This window comes from Cylas formicarius, unplaced genomic scaffold (assembly GCF_029955315.1).
Source record: "Cylas formicarius isolate icCylForm1 unplaced genomic scaffold, icCylForm1.1 PGA_scaffold_6__28_contigs__length_40554024, whole genome shotgun sequence".
NCBI classification, from domain to species: Eukaryota; Metazoa; Arthropoda; class Insecta; order Coleoptera; family Brentidae; genus Cylas; species Cylas formicarius.
The window spans coordinates 39,566,110-39,581,367 of NW_026844347.1; the positions used below are offsets into that span (position 1 = coordinate 39,566,110).

At 39.2% G+C, this 15,258-nt stretch overlaps 2 protein-coding genes across 2 annotated transcripts; both read left to right on the plus strand.

Annotated features, from left to right (window-relative positions):
• Positions 1 to 233: 233 nt before the first annotated feature.
• LOC132703526 (V-type proton ATPase subunit B) lies at positions 234 to 4,218 on the plus strand. The gene is made up of 7 exons (XM_060672846.1): positions 234 to 328; positions 394 to 501; positions 679 to 966; positions 1,031 to 1,334; positions 2,004 to 2,205; positions 3,292 to 3,630; positions 3,692 to 4,218. Exons 2-7 carry the CDS (start codon positions 411 to 413, stop codon positions 3,956 to 3,958), a joined length of 1,491 nt encoding a protein of 496 aa, XP_060528829.1. The 5' UTR covers positions 234 to 328; positions 394 to 410; the 3' UTR covers positions 3,959 to 4,218.
• Positions 4,219 to 5,701: 1,483 nt separating this feature from the next.
• Positions 5,702 to 13,369, plus strand: LOC132702999 (TGF-beta-activated kinase 1 and MAP3K7-binding protein 1-like). Its single transcript, XM_060671986.1, has 3 exons — positions 5,702 to 6,530; positions 7,268 to 7,524; positions 9,583 to 13,369. The coding sequence occupies exons 1-3, from the start codon at positions 5,756 to 5,758 to the stop codon at positions 10,009 to 10,011; spliced, it is 1,461 nt and encodes a 486-aa protein (XP_060527969.1). The 5' UTR covers positions 5,702 to 5,755; the 3' UTR covers positions 10,012 to 13,369.
• Positions 13,370 to 15,258: the final 1,889 nt, after the last annotated feature.

Consider the following 15,258-nt stretch of genomic DNA (forward strand, 5'->3'; position numbering starts at 1 on the left):
TTACACATAAATTAGCGATTTCTACGGTTTTATGCCCTTTAGTAGTGATAATAATAAAATTTCTAAATGGATGTGCACCACTGGGACAAAATGGGTTAATGTGTAGTCGGAATTATACTCATTTGCTATGTTAGGTTTCGTTTCGTCGTCTCGCAGTCAGTGACGTCACTAACGATCGTGACTCGATACGTCGGTGGTCTGTGCTCGGTCCTCTTACTTATTCGACCGTTTAACCGTGCGAAACGAGTCTCCCCTCCCGCACGACGATCAATTTCCGAACCAGTCGTGAGTCGTAAGCGCAGTGGAAAGTTGTCGGTTGTGAATCAAAGTGAGTTTTCATATCGAAGGGGTAGTTTTTTGCGAGCAAACCCTGTTTCCGTGGCATTCTTTCAGGACCTGCAATTTGCGACATGTCTTTCTCGTCGACGATTACGGGCAGGCAGGCCGCCCGAGAACACATCCTGGCCGTGTCGCGCGATTTCGTATCGCAACCCAGGCTAAGTAATTCGTTTTCTACTATCCGTCGTTAAGTTTGGTCGATTTTAAATCGAGCCCGTTCGATCCTCGCAAACCCGAGACGGATCGCGGATCGTAGCAGGCCGCGATCGCAATCTCGCGGACTGTCATGTGATCCGCGTCTTGTGACCCGCCACTCCTATCGTAACGTTGTTTTCGTAGCGTACAAAACCGTGTCCGGTGTAAACGGACCCCTCGTCATCCTCGAGGACGTGAAATTTCCGAAATTCAACGAGATCGTCGAACTGAAATTATCCGATGGCAGCCTGCGGTCGGGTCAAGTGCTCGAAGTCAGCGGATCCAAAGCTGTCGTCCAAGTATTCGAGGGCACGTCGGGTATCGACGCGAAAAACACCCTTTGCGAGTTCACCGGGGATATCCTGAGGACGCCCGTATCGGAGGACATGTTGGGCCGCGTGTTTAACGGCTCCGGCAAGCCCATTGACAAGGGTGAGTCGCGAGAGTCACCTTTGGGGTTATGTCGCAAGTACGACGGGAAAAACGTGTCATTTAGGGCCCCCGATTCTGGCCGAGGACTTTCTGGACATCCAGGGCCAGCCGATCAACCCGTGGTCGCGTATCTACCCCGAAGAGATGATCCAGACGGGTATCACGGCCATTGACGTAATGAATTCGATTGCCCGTGGGCAAAAAATTCCTATTTTCTCCGCCGCGGGTCTGCCCCACAACGAGATCGCCGCACAGATTTGCAGACAGGCAGGTCTGGTCAAGGTGCCCGGCAAATCGGTACTGGACGATCACGAGGACAATTTCGCCATCGTTTTCGCTGCCATGGGCGTCAATATGGAAACCGCCAGGTATTTATTGGCTCGCGAGTGGTGAAACAGCATATTTTAAGAAGCTCTGGTCAGTAACGTGACTTTATGTATAAAAAAAAAGCAGTCTCTATTCTGTACTTGTTAAAATTTGTAAGAAAAGCAGCTAGCAGTGGTACCAAACTTTCCCAAAAACGTTTTACAATCACAAATGCACAATAAAATACTACTTAAAAACGCACTAATGTCACTGGAGAGGGAAACACCTTTTTTTTTTACTATTTGTTGCTGCGGCATCGATATGACACCATTCAAAGGATTTCCTTGGTGAGAGTTCCTTTGATTTTAACATGGTGCCGTATTGCTCACAAATTTTTAGAAGACGATGAATTTCCTCACAAAATTAAATTTTCGAAAAACTTTTTTTTTTTTTTCAAATCGAAACCCCCCGTTTGCCTATTCCGGAATAGTTTTCGAAATAACTAACAGTGTAACATTTTCCTGTTACGTACACACAGGGTGTTTAATTTAAAATAAGAATTTTAAAAGGCATATATGAAACTGTGCAACGATTTAATTTTTTTTCCCATCGTTTATAGTTACTGAACTTACCCTTATTTGGGACACCGTTAAGAATAATTTTTAATGAGGCCGATATCAATTTTTGGATATATTTTGCGAGGTCACGTTCGTACAATAAGTGTTCGGTAGATTCTTCAAGCAGGACTTCGAGGAGAACGGTTCGATGGAGAACGTATGCCTGTTCTTGAACTTGGCAAACGATCCGACCATCGAGAGGATCATCACGCCCCGTTTGGCGCTCACCGCCGCCGAATTCCTCGCCTATCAATGCGAGAAACACGTCCTCGTCATCTTGACCGATATGTCTTCGTACGCCGAGGCTTTGCGTGAGGTTAGTCTATTCACCATTTCCGTTGTTGTTTAAATTCGTCAATTTTCGGAGCTTTTACGATGATCGAAGTCGCCCGGATGCGTTAGAAACTTGAAAATTATGTTTCTTCCGATTTATAACCTCACATTTCGATCCCATTCAATATGGCAAAGTGTCAATGTAAAACAAGTAAAACTCAAGTGATGCGATGCAATAAGCATATTTTTCTACCAAAATTATTACCTTTGTGTGTGTGTTTTTTTTTTTTCTATTTTTCGTCGAACTTATTTAACTAGCAGAGAATGACAAGTTGAATTGGTCAGTCCCGTCATGCATTTACAGGTTTTGTTAACACATAACCGAACACAGCGTCGGTTGGACCATCGTATTGTGACGTCACATGCCAGACTTATTACGTTTGCCTGGTGTTCCTTCATTCCTAACTTTACAAGATGTGTCGAACAATTTGTATTTGTAACTGCTTTAAGTGAAAAAATTCTAAAAAGTATACAAGTACAAGTACAAAAGTTACGTTATTATTTTTATATTTACTAAATATCTACACCGAAACAAATAAAAGTAATAACAGCGGTGATGTAGTGGATGTGGTTTAAAAACCATTGAAAAAATATATAAAAAAGTGAAACAAATGACACCTGCAAAATATCATTAGGCCAAGAGTAAATATACAAGTAAACTATATTTAGTTTTGGTTAGTTTACAGTTTCGATATTGTTCAAATACAAATTTATGTACCGCTTTTGTTAACTTTTGAAGTCATATATAAGATTTTTCCTTTACACTTAAATTCGCGAATTCTACGGTCTTAGGTCCTTTAGTAGTGATAATAATAAAATGTCTAAATGGATCTGCAAAAATATTTCCTGGATGTGACAAAAAAAATCATAAAATAGGTGGTCCATTAACGCACCACCGGGACTAAATGGGTTAATTGCCTTGACTCTTCCTTCTTTGAAGCCATGCAATCACAGGAAACACTTTCTAACCCCCTACGAAAATATCAATTTTTACCGTAGTAGGGCCACTCCGTATTACCTAATAGCTATATCAGGCCGCCCCTTGGTGACGTAACCGGGTATGCCGCAGGTGTCCGCCGCCCGCGAGGAGGTGCCCGGTCGTCGCGGTTTCCCCGGTTACATGTACACCGATCTGGCCACCATCTACGAGAGGGCGGGGCGCGTCGAAGGCCGCAACGGCTCGATCACCCAGATCCCGATCTTGACGATGCCCAACGACGACATCACCCATCCCATTCCCGATCTGACCGGGTACATCACCGAAGGTCAGATCTACGTCGACAGGCAATTGCACAACCGTCAGATCTACCCGCCGATCAACGTGCTGCCCTCTTTGTCGCGTCTCATGAAGTCCGCCATCGGCGAAGGCATGACGCGCAAAGACCACTCGGACGTCTCTAACCAACTGGTAAACGCGACTCGTACTATAGGTGGGCGTGGCTCGCGCGTAAAACGCGACGTTTTTACAGTACGCGTGTTACGCCATCGGCAAAGACGTGCAGGCGATGAAAGCGGTGGTGGGCGAGGAGGCGTTGACCCCCGACGATCTCCTCTATCTCGAGTTCCTGACGAAGTTTGAGAAGAATTTCATCTCGCAGGGCAATTACGAGAACCGTACGGTGTTCGAGTCGCTCGATATCGGCTGGCAACTGCTCAGGATATTCCCCAAGGAGATGCTGAAACGTATCCCCGCCTCGATCCTGGCAGAGTTCTATCCGCGCGACTCGCGTCACTAGGCGCGAGGTGGGCGTGGTCGGCCAATCACCATTCCAGCGAGCGCGCGCGCGCGCCGTAGTTTGTGCATATATGTTTTTTTTTCTTCCCCTTTACCGTTTATTTTTTAGGTGTAGTTCAAATGTATCTATGACGTGTAAATTGTTATTGTAAAAAAATATGTCGCCCGCTGCGCGCGGGTTTATTACAGTATTCGTTTTTAAATGAGCGCGCCGAATCTAACGGTTAGATTATACGGATGTGTTGAATAAAAATGTTTTCGAAAATTTAATTCGTTTTTTTTTTTCCTCGACGGGTCAGTTGTGGAGGTCACACGAATGCGTCCGTGGCGAGTAGATGATGCACAGTGACGCCATCTCTCGTTAAATCTAGCTATTTGAAGCGAGCTCCGACAGATGACGCCAATTTCTAAATTCTATAAATATTTCTAGGGACTGTTATCCAAAACAAGAGACGTCTTAATTATAAAGAATTTACTTTAGGCGACTTCTACTGGTTAAAATAAAAAAACGGAATTCTTCTAACTGAATCTTTATTAATTTTTCAAAGAAACTTCCACAGGCTACTGTAATGCTTTTTACAAAACTTCTGCGGGCGGGCTTATTAGAGGATTTTTTTTTAATTGAGGATGCCGAATCTAAATAAATCTGAATAAAAATATTTTCGAAGTTTAATTCGAGTTTTTTTCCCTCTTGAAAAATCGATCGGATACGTCAAAGGACGATGTGCGTCGGTGGTCCGTGGTACGCGGGTGGCACGCGCGCATTTGTGGCGCCGTCTCTCGTTAAATCATCGAACCACTTAATAGGAGCAAGGTCTAATAGGTGGCGGCCCGCAGGTGCCACTGACAAACTCGCATTTCTAATTCCTTACATTAATGCTCGTATCCACCAATAAACACCCAAATCATCCGTTAAGAAACTGTCGATGGACGCTAGTGGTCACATTTATCGAGCTCATGACAACGGCGAGAAATTTTTAGCGCCATCTATAGTGTGATAGATCTAGATAAGGTGCATTTTGACGTAAATTTTGGAGCACACTCATGAATGTCAATAACGGATACAAAACTTCATCAAGCTTGAACAAGGAGCAAAAACACTAGCAACATTTACCACACCACAAACTGTTATGAGTTTCAATTTTCGACTTTGAAAAAGCCATTACTATCGCTTCGTTCGACTGCTAAAGATGCGCAGTATATTATGAATTGGCTGGTGGTCTGTAATGGACGATTTCTTCTTCTTCAGTGTTCATAACCGATTTTCGTCCAACACAGAGCACAACTGTGACGTCTCAACCTATCCTAAACGCTTAAGTCAAATACAAGGATTTTTTTCAGTGCATATATCTATTAGATAATATGGTGGTCTTACTACGTTGAAAAATTAATGCACTGCAGGCGGCATTGATATTTTAGAACTTTTCGAAATTTTCTTTCTAAACAGCGATTTCCAAACACTTTACTCGTTTTCCAAACTTACTAACCCTCTACCAGCGGCCATATTGGTTGTCGAACGCAAAAAATAGGCAGGGCCTCCATATGCGGTGGCTAGTGGAACCAAATGAGCTGAAAAAAGACACGAGAATTCCAGGTGTCTGGATGGCTTAAGCGAAGGAAATCGAGCCGTGGCAAATATATTTTGTATACAATTTAGTTAAAACGTTCGAAAACTACAAAGTATCGTTTATTGTGTCTTCACAAGCAACCTTTAAAAGCAATGCATTTTTAACAGACACTCATACAGAACTTTACGTTTAGTCGCCAATCTAACCTAAATCAACCGATTCCGTGGTCTATGACGATCGTCAAGGTTAAATGGCGATCAGCTGATATTCGTAAACACCGGTGGTATTTTACCGAGCCGACTCCGACGAATCCAATGATGTCCCTAAAGTCGGAGTCTAGTTATAAGAACTCGGAGAGCTGGACGGATGATTTGCCGGTATGCAAAAGCACGGGGATCGGTTTTTCGACCAACCAAATCTACCGAAAAGACGGACATCCCCAGGAAGACCACCCTTACGAGGACTGTAGCTCGCACTTCCGCTTCAACGATCACTTTTACTGGTACGCCCTGTTCGACGGCCACAGGGGCAAACGGGCGGCCGAGTTTTGCTCGCAGAGGATGACGGCCGAGATTTATTTTTCGCAGCTGGACGAGTTAAACACGGACGAGGAAGTGAAGGAGCTCCTGAGACAGGCGTTTACTACCGTCGAAAAAGGGTACATGGAGAGTTTGGGCGATTTGCTAGCCGAACGGACCAGCTTGCATTACGATATACCCGAAGGTTTGAATTCGTACGAGGCGTACCAGAAAGTACCGCAGGTAATGGAAGCGATCCAGAGAATTAACTGTGAACTTTCGTCGGGTACTGTGGTGGCCGTCGCCTTAATTTTCAAAAACAAATTGTACGTGGCGAACGTAGGCAATTGCCGGGTTTTATTGTGCCAAACCGATCCCAATTCCGTATTAAAAGTCGTCCAGCTTAGCGTGGACCACGACGTGACAAACGAAGACGAGTTACTGAGGCTCTCGCAAATCGGGATCGACACCAAGCAATTTAACCACAGTGAGTAATATTTCTACTAACCAAAAAATTATTATTTAATATCGGATAAATAACTCGCATATTATGTTGAATAATAAAAAAGTACTTACATCTTTTTTTACCTTAGTAAAGTCTGTTCATAGATATAACAAAGCGACTAACTGATACGAATTAAGGAAAGACCCGGGCAAGCTGTAAGAATGAAACATGACCGAACAGGTCCGTACTTTGCTTAAAATTTAATTATTTGGGGTTTTGTTAGGAAAGATACTAAACAATATTTATTTATTTAGGTATGTATTTATGTTTAAATCTAAAATAAAATTACAAATTATTTTTATTACCTACTTAAATTACTTAAAATTATTCACATAATATATCAGTATCACTATCGCTATCATCGCGTGTTCTAATTATTATTTGTTCTATATTATTTGCAATCTGGATATACGATTGTTCTGCTTTTTCTATATGTTTAACAGAATTTGCCCAACTTTGTGGAGGGATGTTTAAAAAAAAAAGCTATAATCAAGGTTAATTGCTAACCCGAACTGAACTTAATCGTAAGGTTGGTTAGTTTGTGACCGTTCTCTATAGAACTTTGCCATAACGGAGTATTTCGAAATAAAACAACAACGCTTTAAAAAAAATTTAATAATATACATTTTTCGCGCCCTGGCCCCGTTTGTAGTCCGAATTCACGAAAAATATATAGTTTCCGTATTTTTGCCGAAAACCCGTATAAATTTTTTCCCAAGGGTCCCACATAGGCAACCAGGAAACAACTCGTTGTCTAGGCAACCACACGATCAAAGAAGGCTATAGAAACTTCGAAGACATAAGTATGGCAACGCAGGAGCCCATCATCGCCGAACCGGACGTCCATGGCGGCATCGTGTTGGACGAATCGTGCAGATTCTTGATCCTGATGACGGCCGGCCTTTATCGCTGCGTGGAAGAGGCCATCGGCACTGACCAAGTCAACAAATACATCGCCCAGTGCATCGTAGAACAGGTTAGGTTCCGCACGACGTTGAAGGTTGTCACGGTCCGTGATAAAAAGCACAGACAGGTTTTTCCGGTCTGTGGCTCTTAGATATTTCGTGCACCTCTTATTTTTGCTTTGTTGACGTTTTGGAGGTAAAATTTCACCCTCAAAATGAAAAATTATAAATTTGTTCGTTTTAAATGACTATATTTGACTATTTTTGTTTATTCTAAAAAAACATTCCATTGCGTTTTAACGTACCAAAGTGGTTTCTGTGGTCGTTACATATGTCAGTTAGTGGTTTGCAGGTAAATTTGTGCAGTATAGACAGAATTCTGATGTGTCTAAGGTATCCTGCAAATTGATGTTTCGTTAAAGGTTGTGGTTGTGATTCACGCCAAGTTGAAGGAATCCAGAAGATTTATAAATAGTATTAGTATTGCCCAATCCCATAAGGCATAGGTTCGCCAAAATTATCGTTCGTACTTGGTCGCTTGTGACGTAAGCGAAGTCCTCTAACGGTTTTTGTTGCATTTGAAGGCGTAGTAAACCGTTGTATTTTGTGTTCTTTGAACAATTAAAATAATTTAAACTAGTGAGTAGTGCGCTTATGTTTGTGTTAACTGTATTTCTGTAAAAAGAAAAACTTGGACAAAACAGTGTTTTTAAGCTTTAACAAATACTTTAAAATTGTGTTTGTGTTTGTGTTTGAGTGGCGAAAACAGGAAAACAGTATTTTTAACCTTAAACAAAGACTTAAACGTTTTGTGTTCCTGCTGCTTATCAGCGGTGTTATTAGTTAGGAGGTAAGCTCAAAATATTACACATAATAATATAGGTAAAGGTAAGAAATACATTTCTTTTAACTTTTTCAGTGGGATAAGTTACATAAAAAAATAGTTAGGTATGCCTGGAACGAGGTGTGCCATGTATGGGTGCAATAACAACTATTTTGATGAAAAAGCAAGTTCTGGAAAATGTAGTTTTCATCGCTTTCCCAAAGAGAAAGATCTAGTATTCCGAACTATTCGGAACGAGTGTATAGTTCGATGTAGAAGAGAGGACAAACTCAATCCAGATAAAAGCTATGTCTGCTCAGTTCATTTTATTGAAAATGATTACGAAAGAGACTTACAAAATGAGTTATTAGGTTTTTTTTTGTTTTGAGTAACACATTAAATTCACCACAAAATTTAAATTTTAGGTTTACCTTTAAAAAAGATTCTAAAAAAAACTGCTGTTCCCACCCTATTATTTAACCAGAAGCCACCAACAGAAGCAGGATTATCCAGATCAAAAAGATTTCATTCCGAAAAATGCCAAAAAATAAGCTGAGCAGGTATTTTCTGAGCTTTTAGCAACAACATCGAATGCCACAAGTGAAATTCTAGAGAAAAATCCATCTCCAGAACCCATCTCCGAACCCCAAATAATAAGCAAGCAGAATATAACATTAGTCTAAAAAGAAAATCTTTGCAAGATGATAAAATTGGTAAAATTGTAAAATAAAGATTTAAGTATATGTAGTAATATGTATTTTCTATATTATGTACATACGAGGGTACATATAAATAATAAATATTATTATTTATTACCTACCACCTATAAATAGTTGTTATGTATGCCTAATATATTTTTTGTTTTTTAGTGTGTTCTTTAATATATCCGAAAATAGGGATTCATAGTTTATAAGTATTTGTATATTTCAAATGGTAGGATGCCGTAAAACACAAAGTTTTTCAAGAAAATCGTTGTGTTCGCTACTTCTATGTATTTATGTGTAACGATATTTAATTAATATAAGCCATATAAGCCAAACTTGATTGCAATAGTATTGTTTTTACCCTACCTGGGACCCTACCCTACGCTACTTCCCAGTAATTATCAAATAAGTACCAAAAAGTTTTAATGTTGACATTAAATGAAAATAACGAGTGATTATCCAAACAAAATAGAGGATTTCCTACGTCACAGCCAGCGAGAATTTTCGCATTGCGCTTGCGGACAGATTTGGCGGATTAGGCAATCCTATTAGGTTTACGATTCTTGGGTACAAGCGAAGGGACTTTTTTCTCTTCTTTACAGTTCAGGGAACAGTCGACGCTGACGGGCGTTGCCCAAGCGGTGGTCGACAAAGTTGTGAGGCTGCACCACGACTGGTACATGTCGAACACCGCTTCGGGCATGCCGAAACGCGAGGACATCACCTTGGTGCTGCGCAATTTCAATTTCCCGCTGCCTAACGCGGCCAAATCGCCGGCCGCCTCGTTCGCCACGCCCACCGGGTTATCGAGCAACAGCGGGACGGCTACCCTTACGAAGCGCGACACCCCGATCGGCACGGGAACCGGTGGCGACGGCACCGACACCACCACCAGCTCGGAAAGGGTCGAAGTGGATCAGAGCGTCGGGCCTGATCAGAAGATCAAGGCCTACGTCGATTTCGCGCAGTTTTACGAGAACCTAGAGATCGCTAAACGGATGGGGCCCCTGCCCGGCTTTACCAACTTTTGAGAACGTTCTATGCACGGACTAGAGTTTTATTTTTATCCCTCTTCACTACCCCCAACTTTCCCCGCAATCATTCGCGGACGACATGAGAAACTGCTCCCATTGATAAGCACTTGAGCAGCAGGAGATCCAAGACCCTCCTGCGGCACTAGTACTTAGTAACAAGGCAGCTCGTGCGGTATCTGCTTTCGGGTGGTGACGTCACATGTTGAACCTGAAATCGAGAAAATTATTTGACCGACATGCCCGTTACCTTTTTATTTACTTCAAAATAAACATTTAAACACGTACAGGGAAAGAAGTCGTTTTTATATGGTCTGTGGTTTGATTACAATTTTCTTTCCTGCTTTGCTTGTGTACTATGGTTCATATTTCTCTTCTTCCGTGTGTGGGCGAGTGCCTTTGGCCAATTTGCCCCTTATCGAATAATGTCAAATACCGCGCTCGTTTAAGCCCGCTAGACATCATGCAATATTTACACGTCAAATTCCATGGAAATTGGCATATAAAGTTACTAGCTATAAAGTATATATATGGCATATAAAGTATCGCTTATGGTGTATCAAAAGTTTTACCGAAATAATCAAGTCAGAGAAGCAGAGACGTTTCCTTTTCGATTTTTCCAAAAAATCCAAACTCTCGCAAAACCAGTGCGGTTTAAAGATTATTAGATCTATTCCGTATGACCAGGGTTAAATAACAATATTGTTAAGGCTTTAAACAATAGCAACATGGATATGTAAAATTGTATTCTGTTTCATGTTAACAACAATACTCTTGAAACTACACTTTGTTTGTCCAGTTGCTAAATTTTCACTCAGACGAAAGAAGAAGAATGAAAATTTCTCGCGAGAAGCTGCATTTAATATAACCAGCAATAGGTAATCTACGTTCTAGCCGCGTTTCATTTCTTCCTTTGCTTTTTTATACCGGTAAGTAAAATGTATTTTCAGATTGGATAATGGAGGCACGAAAAAGTTTGATGGAAAAAGAACAACATTTGTGAGAAACTTAACATAACTCGGCAAGAGATCAACCGAAATACAATTACTGACTTTTTTTAATAGTTCTCGTCACTGTAGGTTGGTTAATTGTTAAATTTATTATAATTATAATCGAATTGAGAATATATATATTGATATTCCAATCTTCTCATTTCTCTAAAGATTTTTTAAATTTTAGTATAAGTTTAGTATAAAGTGACATAAGGGTGACATTTCGTAAGTGCTGCCCTAACCTTAACCGTTAAAAATATGTTATCAAAGAATGAAGGTTATCTATTACTTGCTTTCTATCAAAAATCAAACATATTTGATCTGAATTTATATCTTTTTGGATTTAAAATACATGATGTTGGTAGGACTGACTAGAGAGTGCTACAACCGTCTTTACTCTTTGCCTATGAAGTTTCGAAATCGTTACTTTTTGCCAAAAATAAAACCTAACTTTCTTATAATGAACAGTGAATGTTGCTTTTTTTTTAAATCCAATTCTTTTTACGCATGCCCGTATGCCAGACGTCCATGTGCGGCAATACCCACACAAGGTATTTAATTACTTTTATATTGGACTCCGATTTTGCATAAACGTCCCAAAACTGCGAATTGTTCGAAACAATCTCCCTAAAGGTAATGTTTGTATGTCGCTAATTGAAGCATGGCAATGTTAAAAAAAAAAATAATCGCTGTAATGCGGCGTTCGTAGATAAAATTGGTCACCTTTTAGAATCCGGGGGTCGCACACGGTCCAAACAAACCACACTGCCGACGAACGTTTCATTCACTCCGCTGAATGTATTTGAAGAGGTTAAACAATATGACCCCTACGGAATTAAATATGTCGATCGAGGCGCACAGCCGACGTTGATGTATAAATGCGAGGGGTCCGTTACGCCACATATTATATTATCCGTTTAAATAGGCGCTGTTCGAATTTTCGCAGCGGCAGGTATACTTTGTCCGAAAGTATATCGTCTGGGCTCTTGACGGCAATCGAGCCCTGTTATGCAAAAAGCAACATTATATGAAAAAACAAGTAATCTGTTCAATAATTATTACCTCTTTATTCTGAGGATTGAAATTTTTTGCATAATATTAAGCTGCAGATTTTGAATATACATAATAAATAAATATAAAGAAAAATATATTCTAAAAAACACACAACCAAAACTGGCATTGACTGTTGTAAGGAAACGACAACCTTTTTCTTCGAAAAAATGTTTTGTCTGTCAGTTGACTTATTAAACCGAACTAATTAAAAATGACGTCATTCCAGAAAGGTGATGCGGCAACTATGCTAAATTCGATATGTTGAAATCACGTATGTGTGTGTGTTATGTGTGGAACGCCCAAACATTTGTTTGTTCAAATGTCTGTCTACTATTAAAAAAAAAATCAAATTTTGCGTTTACAAGCATGGTTTATGGTTTTCTAACCAGATTCAACATAAATATCATTTCGTAACAAAGTTCTGTACTCGCACCTTCATGAAGAGAAACATATATGAACGGAATATATTGTCCTTCTTATCATATCCCGTTCGCTACTATCCAGAAGTTTTTTCCTTTCACTTTTAACGATACCCTTTATCGATGTGCTGTAATTAGACAAGTGAAGGCTTTTTGATCTAGATAATCCTCCTTCTGTTGGTGGCTTCTGGTTAAATAATAATAGGGTGGGAACAGCAGTTTTTTTTAGAATCTTTTTTAAAGGTAAACCTAAAATTTCAATTTTGTGGTGAATTTAATGTGTTACTCAAGACAAAAAAAAGCTCAATAACTCATTTTGTAAGTATTTTTCGTAATCATTTTCAGTAAAATGAACTGAGCAGACATAGTTTTTCTCTGGATTAAGTTTGTCCTGTCTTCTACATCGAACTATCCGCTCGTTCCGAATAGTACGGGATACTAGATCTTTCCCTTCGGGAAAGCGATGAAAACTACATTTTCTAGAACTTGCTTTTTCATCAAAATAGTGTTATTGGACCCATACATGGCACACCTCGTTCCAGGCATACCTAACTATTTTTTGATGTAACTTATCCCATTTCAAAAGGTAAAAGAAATGTATTTCTTACCTTTACCTATATTATTATGCCTAATATTTTGAGCTTATCTCCTAACTAATAACACCTCTAATGAGCAGCACGAACACAAAACTTTTATGCCTTTGTTTAAGGTTAAAAATACTGTTTTTCTCAGTTCTCGCCACTCAAGCACATACAATTTTAAAGTATTTGTTAAAGCTTAAAAACAGTGTTTTGTCCAAGTTTTTTTTACAGAAATAAATAAATACAAACATAAGCGCACTACTCACTAGTTTAAATTATTTTAAGTGTTCAAAGAACACAAAATACAACGGTTTACTACGCCTTCAAATGCAACAAAAACCGTTAGAGGACTTCGCTTACGTCACAAGCGACCACGTACGTATTAGGTTTACGATTCTTGCTTTTACCATCAAAACACGGACGCGGTTTGTAGGTTAATTCATACCACTTCTTTTTTTTTTCGTAGGCGCAAAAAAGACTAATCCAAAACCGCAGAACAAAAAAGTCACGAGGAGGCATTTTAGTTGAATTCCCTTTCCAAATTTAATTAGGGTGCAATTCGCACCACTTTTTTGTCTGCTTTGGCGTTTCACGTAGTGGGGATCAGACGTCACAGACCACGGAAAGATTTCTAAAACAACGATAGATTGGATAACGTAAAACGCTCAATGACGTGTGTTTTAACGAGACTAGTAACTCGCGTAAAGTAAACAAAACGTACATAAAACGGTATTCATGTCAAGCAAACATTTAAAATGAAATGTTTAGAATGGAGTCAGATTAACTTTTAAGGTTGAACTGCCCGAAATGTTAATATAAATATTGTGTTTTGGGCTTTTGGCTTCTCCCTCTAATGGCCAATTAATTGTACTTTACCAACCACGGTTTGCAACTTCGTTAGGGGCCAAGGTATACAATTTTGGGGCGTAGATACGCTGTATCGTGTCTCGGTAGCAACTGGCATTGTGTCTGCGTCAATAATAAACACGATTCTTGACTTACTTGGATTCCAAAGAGACGATAAGCCAAATTCCACTTAGTAATAATATTAATATCGTCGTACAAACGCGATTATCAACAACGACTGCTGTTTATCGTGTCTAAGAAAATGGTCCCGCCGTCACGAGGTCGAGGGGTCTGCCAAACAGATAACGATCAGTGGCGCCTTTTAGGGGATCCGTTCTTACAATGAATGAACGAGTGAAAACATAATTAAATCGTCATGGGAAACGTCAAAGGCCACATTTTTCCCCAATTACGTGCCGATTTCACCAATTTGAGAAATAATTTTTCTATTTAATAAAATAAATTACAAAAAATACCCTTAAAAACTTTTTTCATTCATTGTCACTGGAAAGTGTTAAATTAGTAAGTATAAATTTTATAAATTAAAAGTAAATTTTAACATTTTTGAAATTTAATGAATAATTTCTTCATTTTTTTTTTGTCGACAAAAAAATGCAGTTTAAGGCATTTTATTTTATAAGCTCCATGGATTTGTAAATTTTTCATTTTTTTTCTTTTTCTTTAATTAACAATTTTCTCATATTAAAGGGCATAATAGCAAATTTAGTTGGATAATTTTTTATTTTCTGCCGATAAAAAAAAATGCAATTAAAACCGAACATCTTATAAATTGCAAACATTTTAAACAATTTGTCTTATTCTTATATATATATATATATATATATATATATATATATATATATATATATATATATATATATATATATATATATATATATATATATATATATATATATATATATATATGATGACACTATATTCCGGGATATCATCCGTTCGCTCGTTGAACTCCGACTGGAATCCTGCATCCGACTGGAATCCTGCAGACGTTTCGCCAAAATCTCACTTGGCATCTTCAATGCTCGCGTTCCGAAAACACTTCGAACACAGTGTTCGAAGTGTTTTCGGAGCGCGAGCATTGAAGATGCCAAGTGAGATTTTGGCGAAACGTCTGCAGGATTCCAGTCGGATGCAAGATTTGCAGGATTCCAGTCGGATGCAGGATTCCAGTCGGAGTTCAACGAGCGAACGGATGATATCCCGGAATATAGTGTCATCACATTTTTCCATCCGTGAATCAATACGTGAGATATATATATATATATATATATATATATATATATATATATATATATATATATATATATATATATATATATATAATTAACAATTTCC

Bases quoted from the DNA above. Each gene is read 5' to 3' on its own strand.
- LOC132703526 (XM_060672846.1), top strand. From the start codon at position 411: ATGTCTTTCTCGTCGACGATTACGGGCAGGCAGGCCGCCCGAGAACAC. The intron at 502-678 runs GTAATTCGTTTT...TTGTTTTCGTAG, and splicing joins CGTATCGCAACCCAGGCTAA to CGTACAAAACCGTGTCCGGT. The intron at 1,335-2,003 runs GTATTTATTGGC...AGTGTTCGGTAG, and splicing joins GTCAATATGGAAACCGCCAG to ATTCTTCAAGCAGGACTTCG.
- LOC132702999 (XM_060671986.1), top strand. From the start codon at position 5,756: ATGACGATCGTCAAGGTTAAATGGCGATCAGCTGATATTCGTAAACAC. The intron at 6,531-7,267 runs GTGAGTAATATT...TTTTTTCCCAAG, and splicing joins CACCAAGCAATTTAACCACA to GGTCCCACATAGGCAACCAG. The intron at 7,525-9,582 runs GTTAGGTTCCGC...TCTTCTTTACAG, and splicing joins CCCAGTGCATCGTAGAACAG to TTCAGGGAACAGTCGACGCT.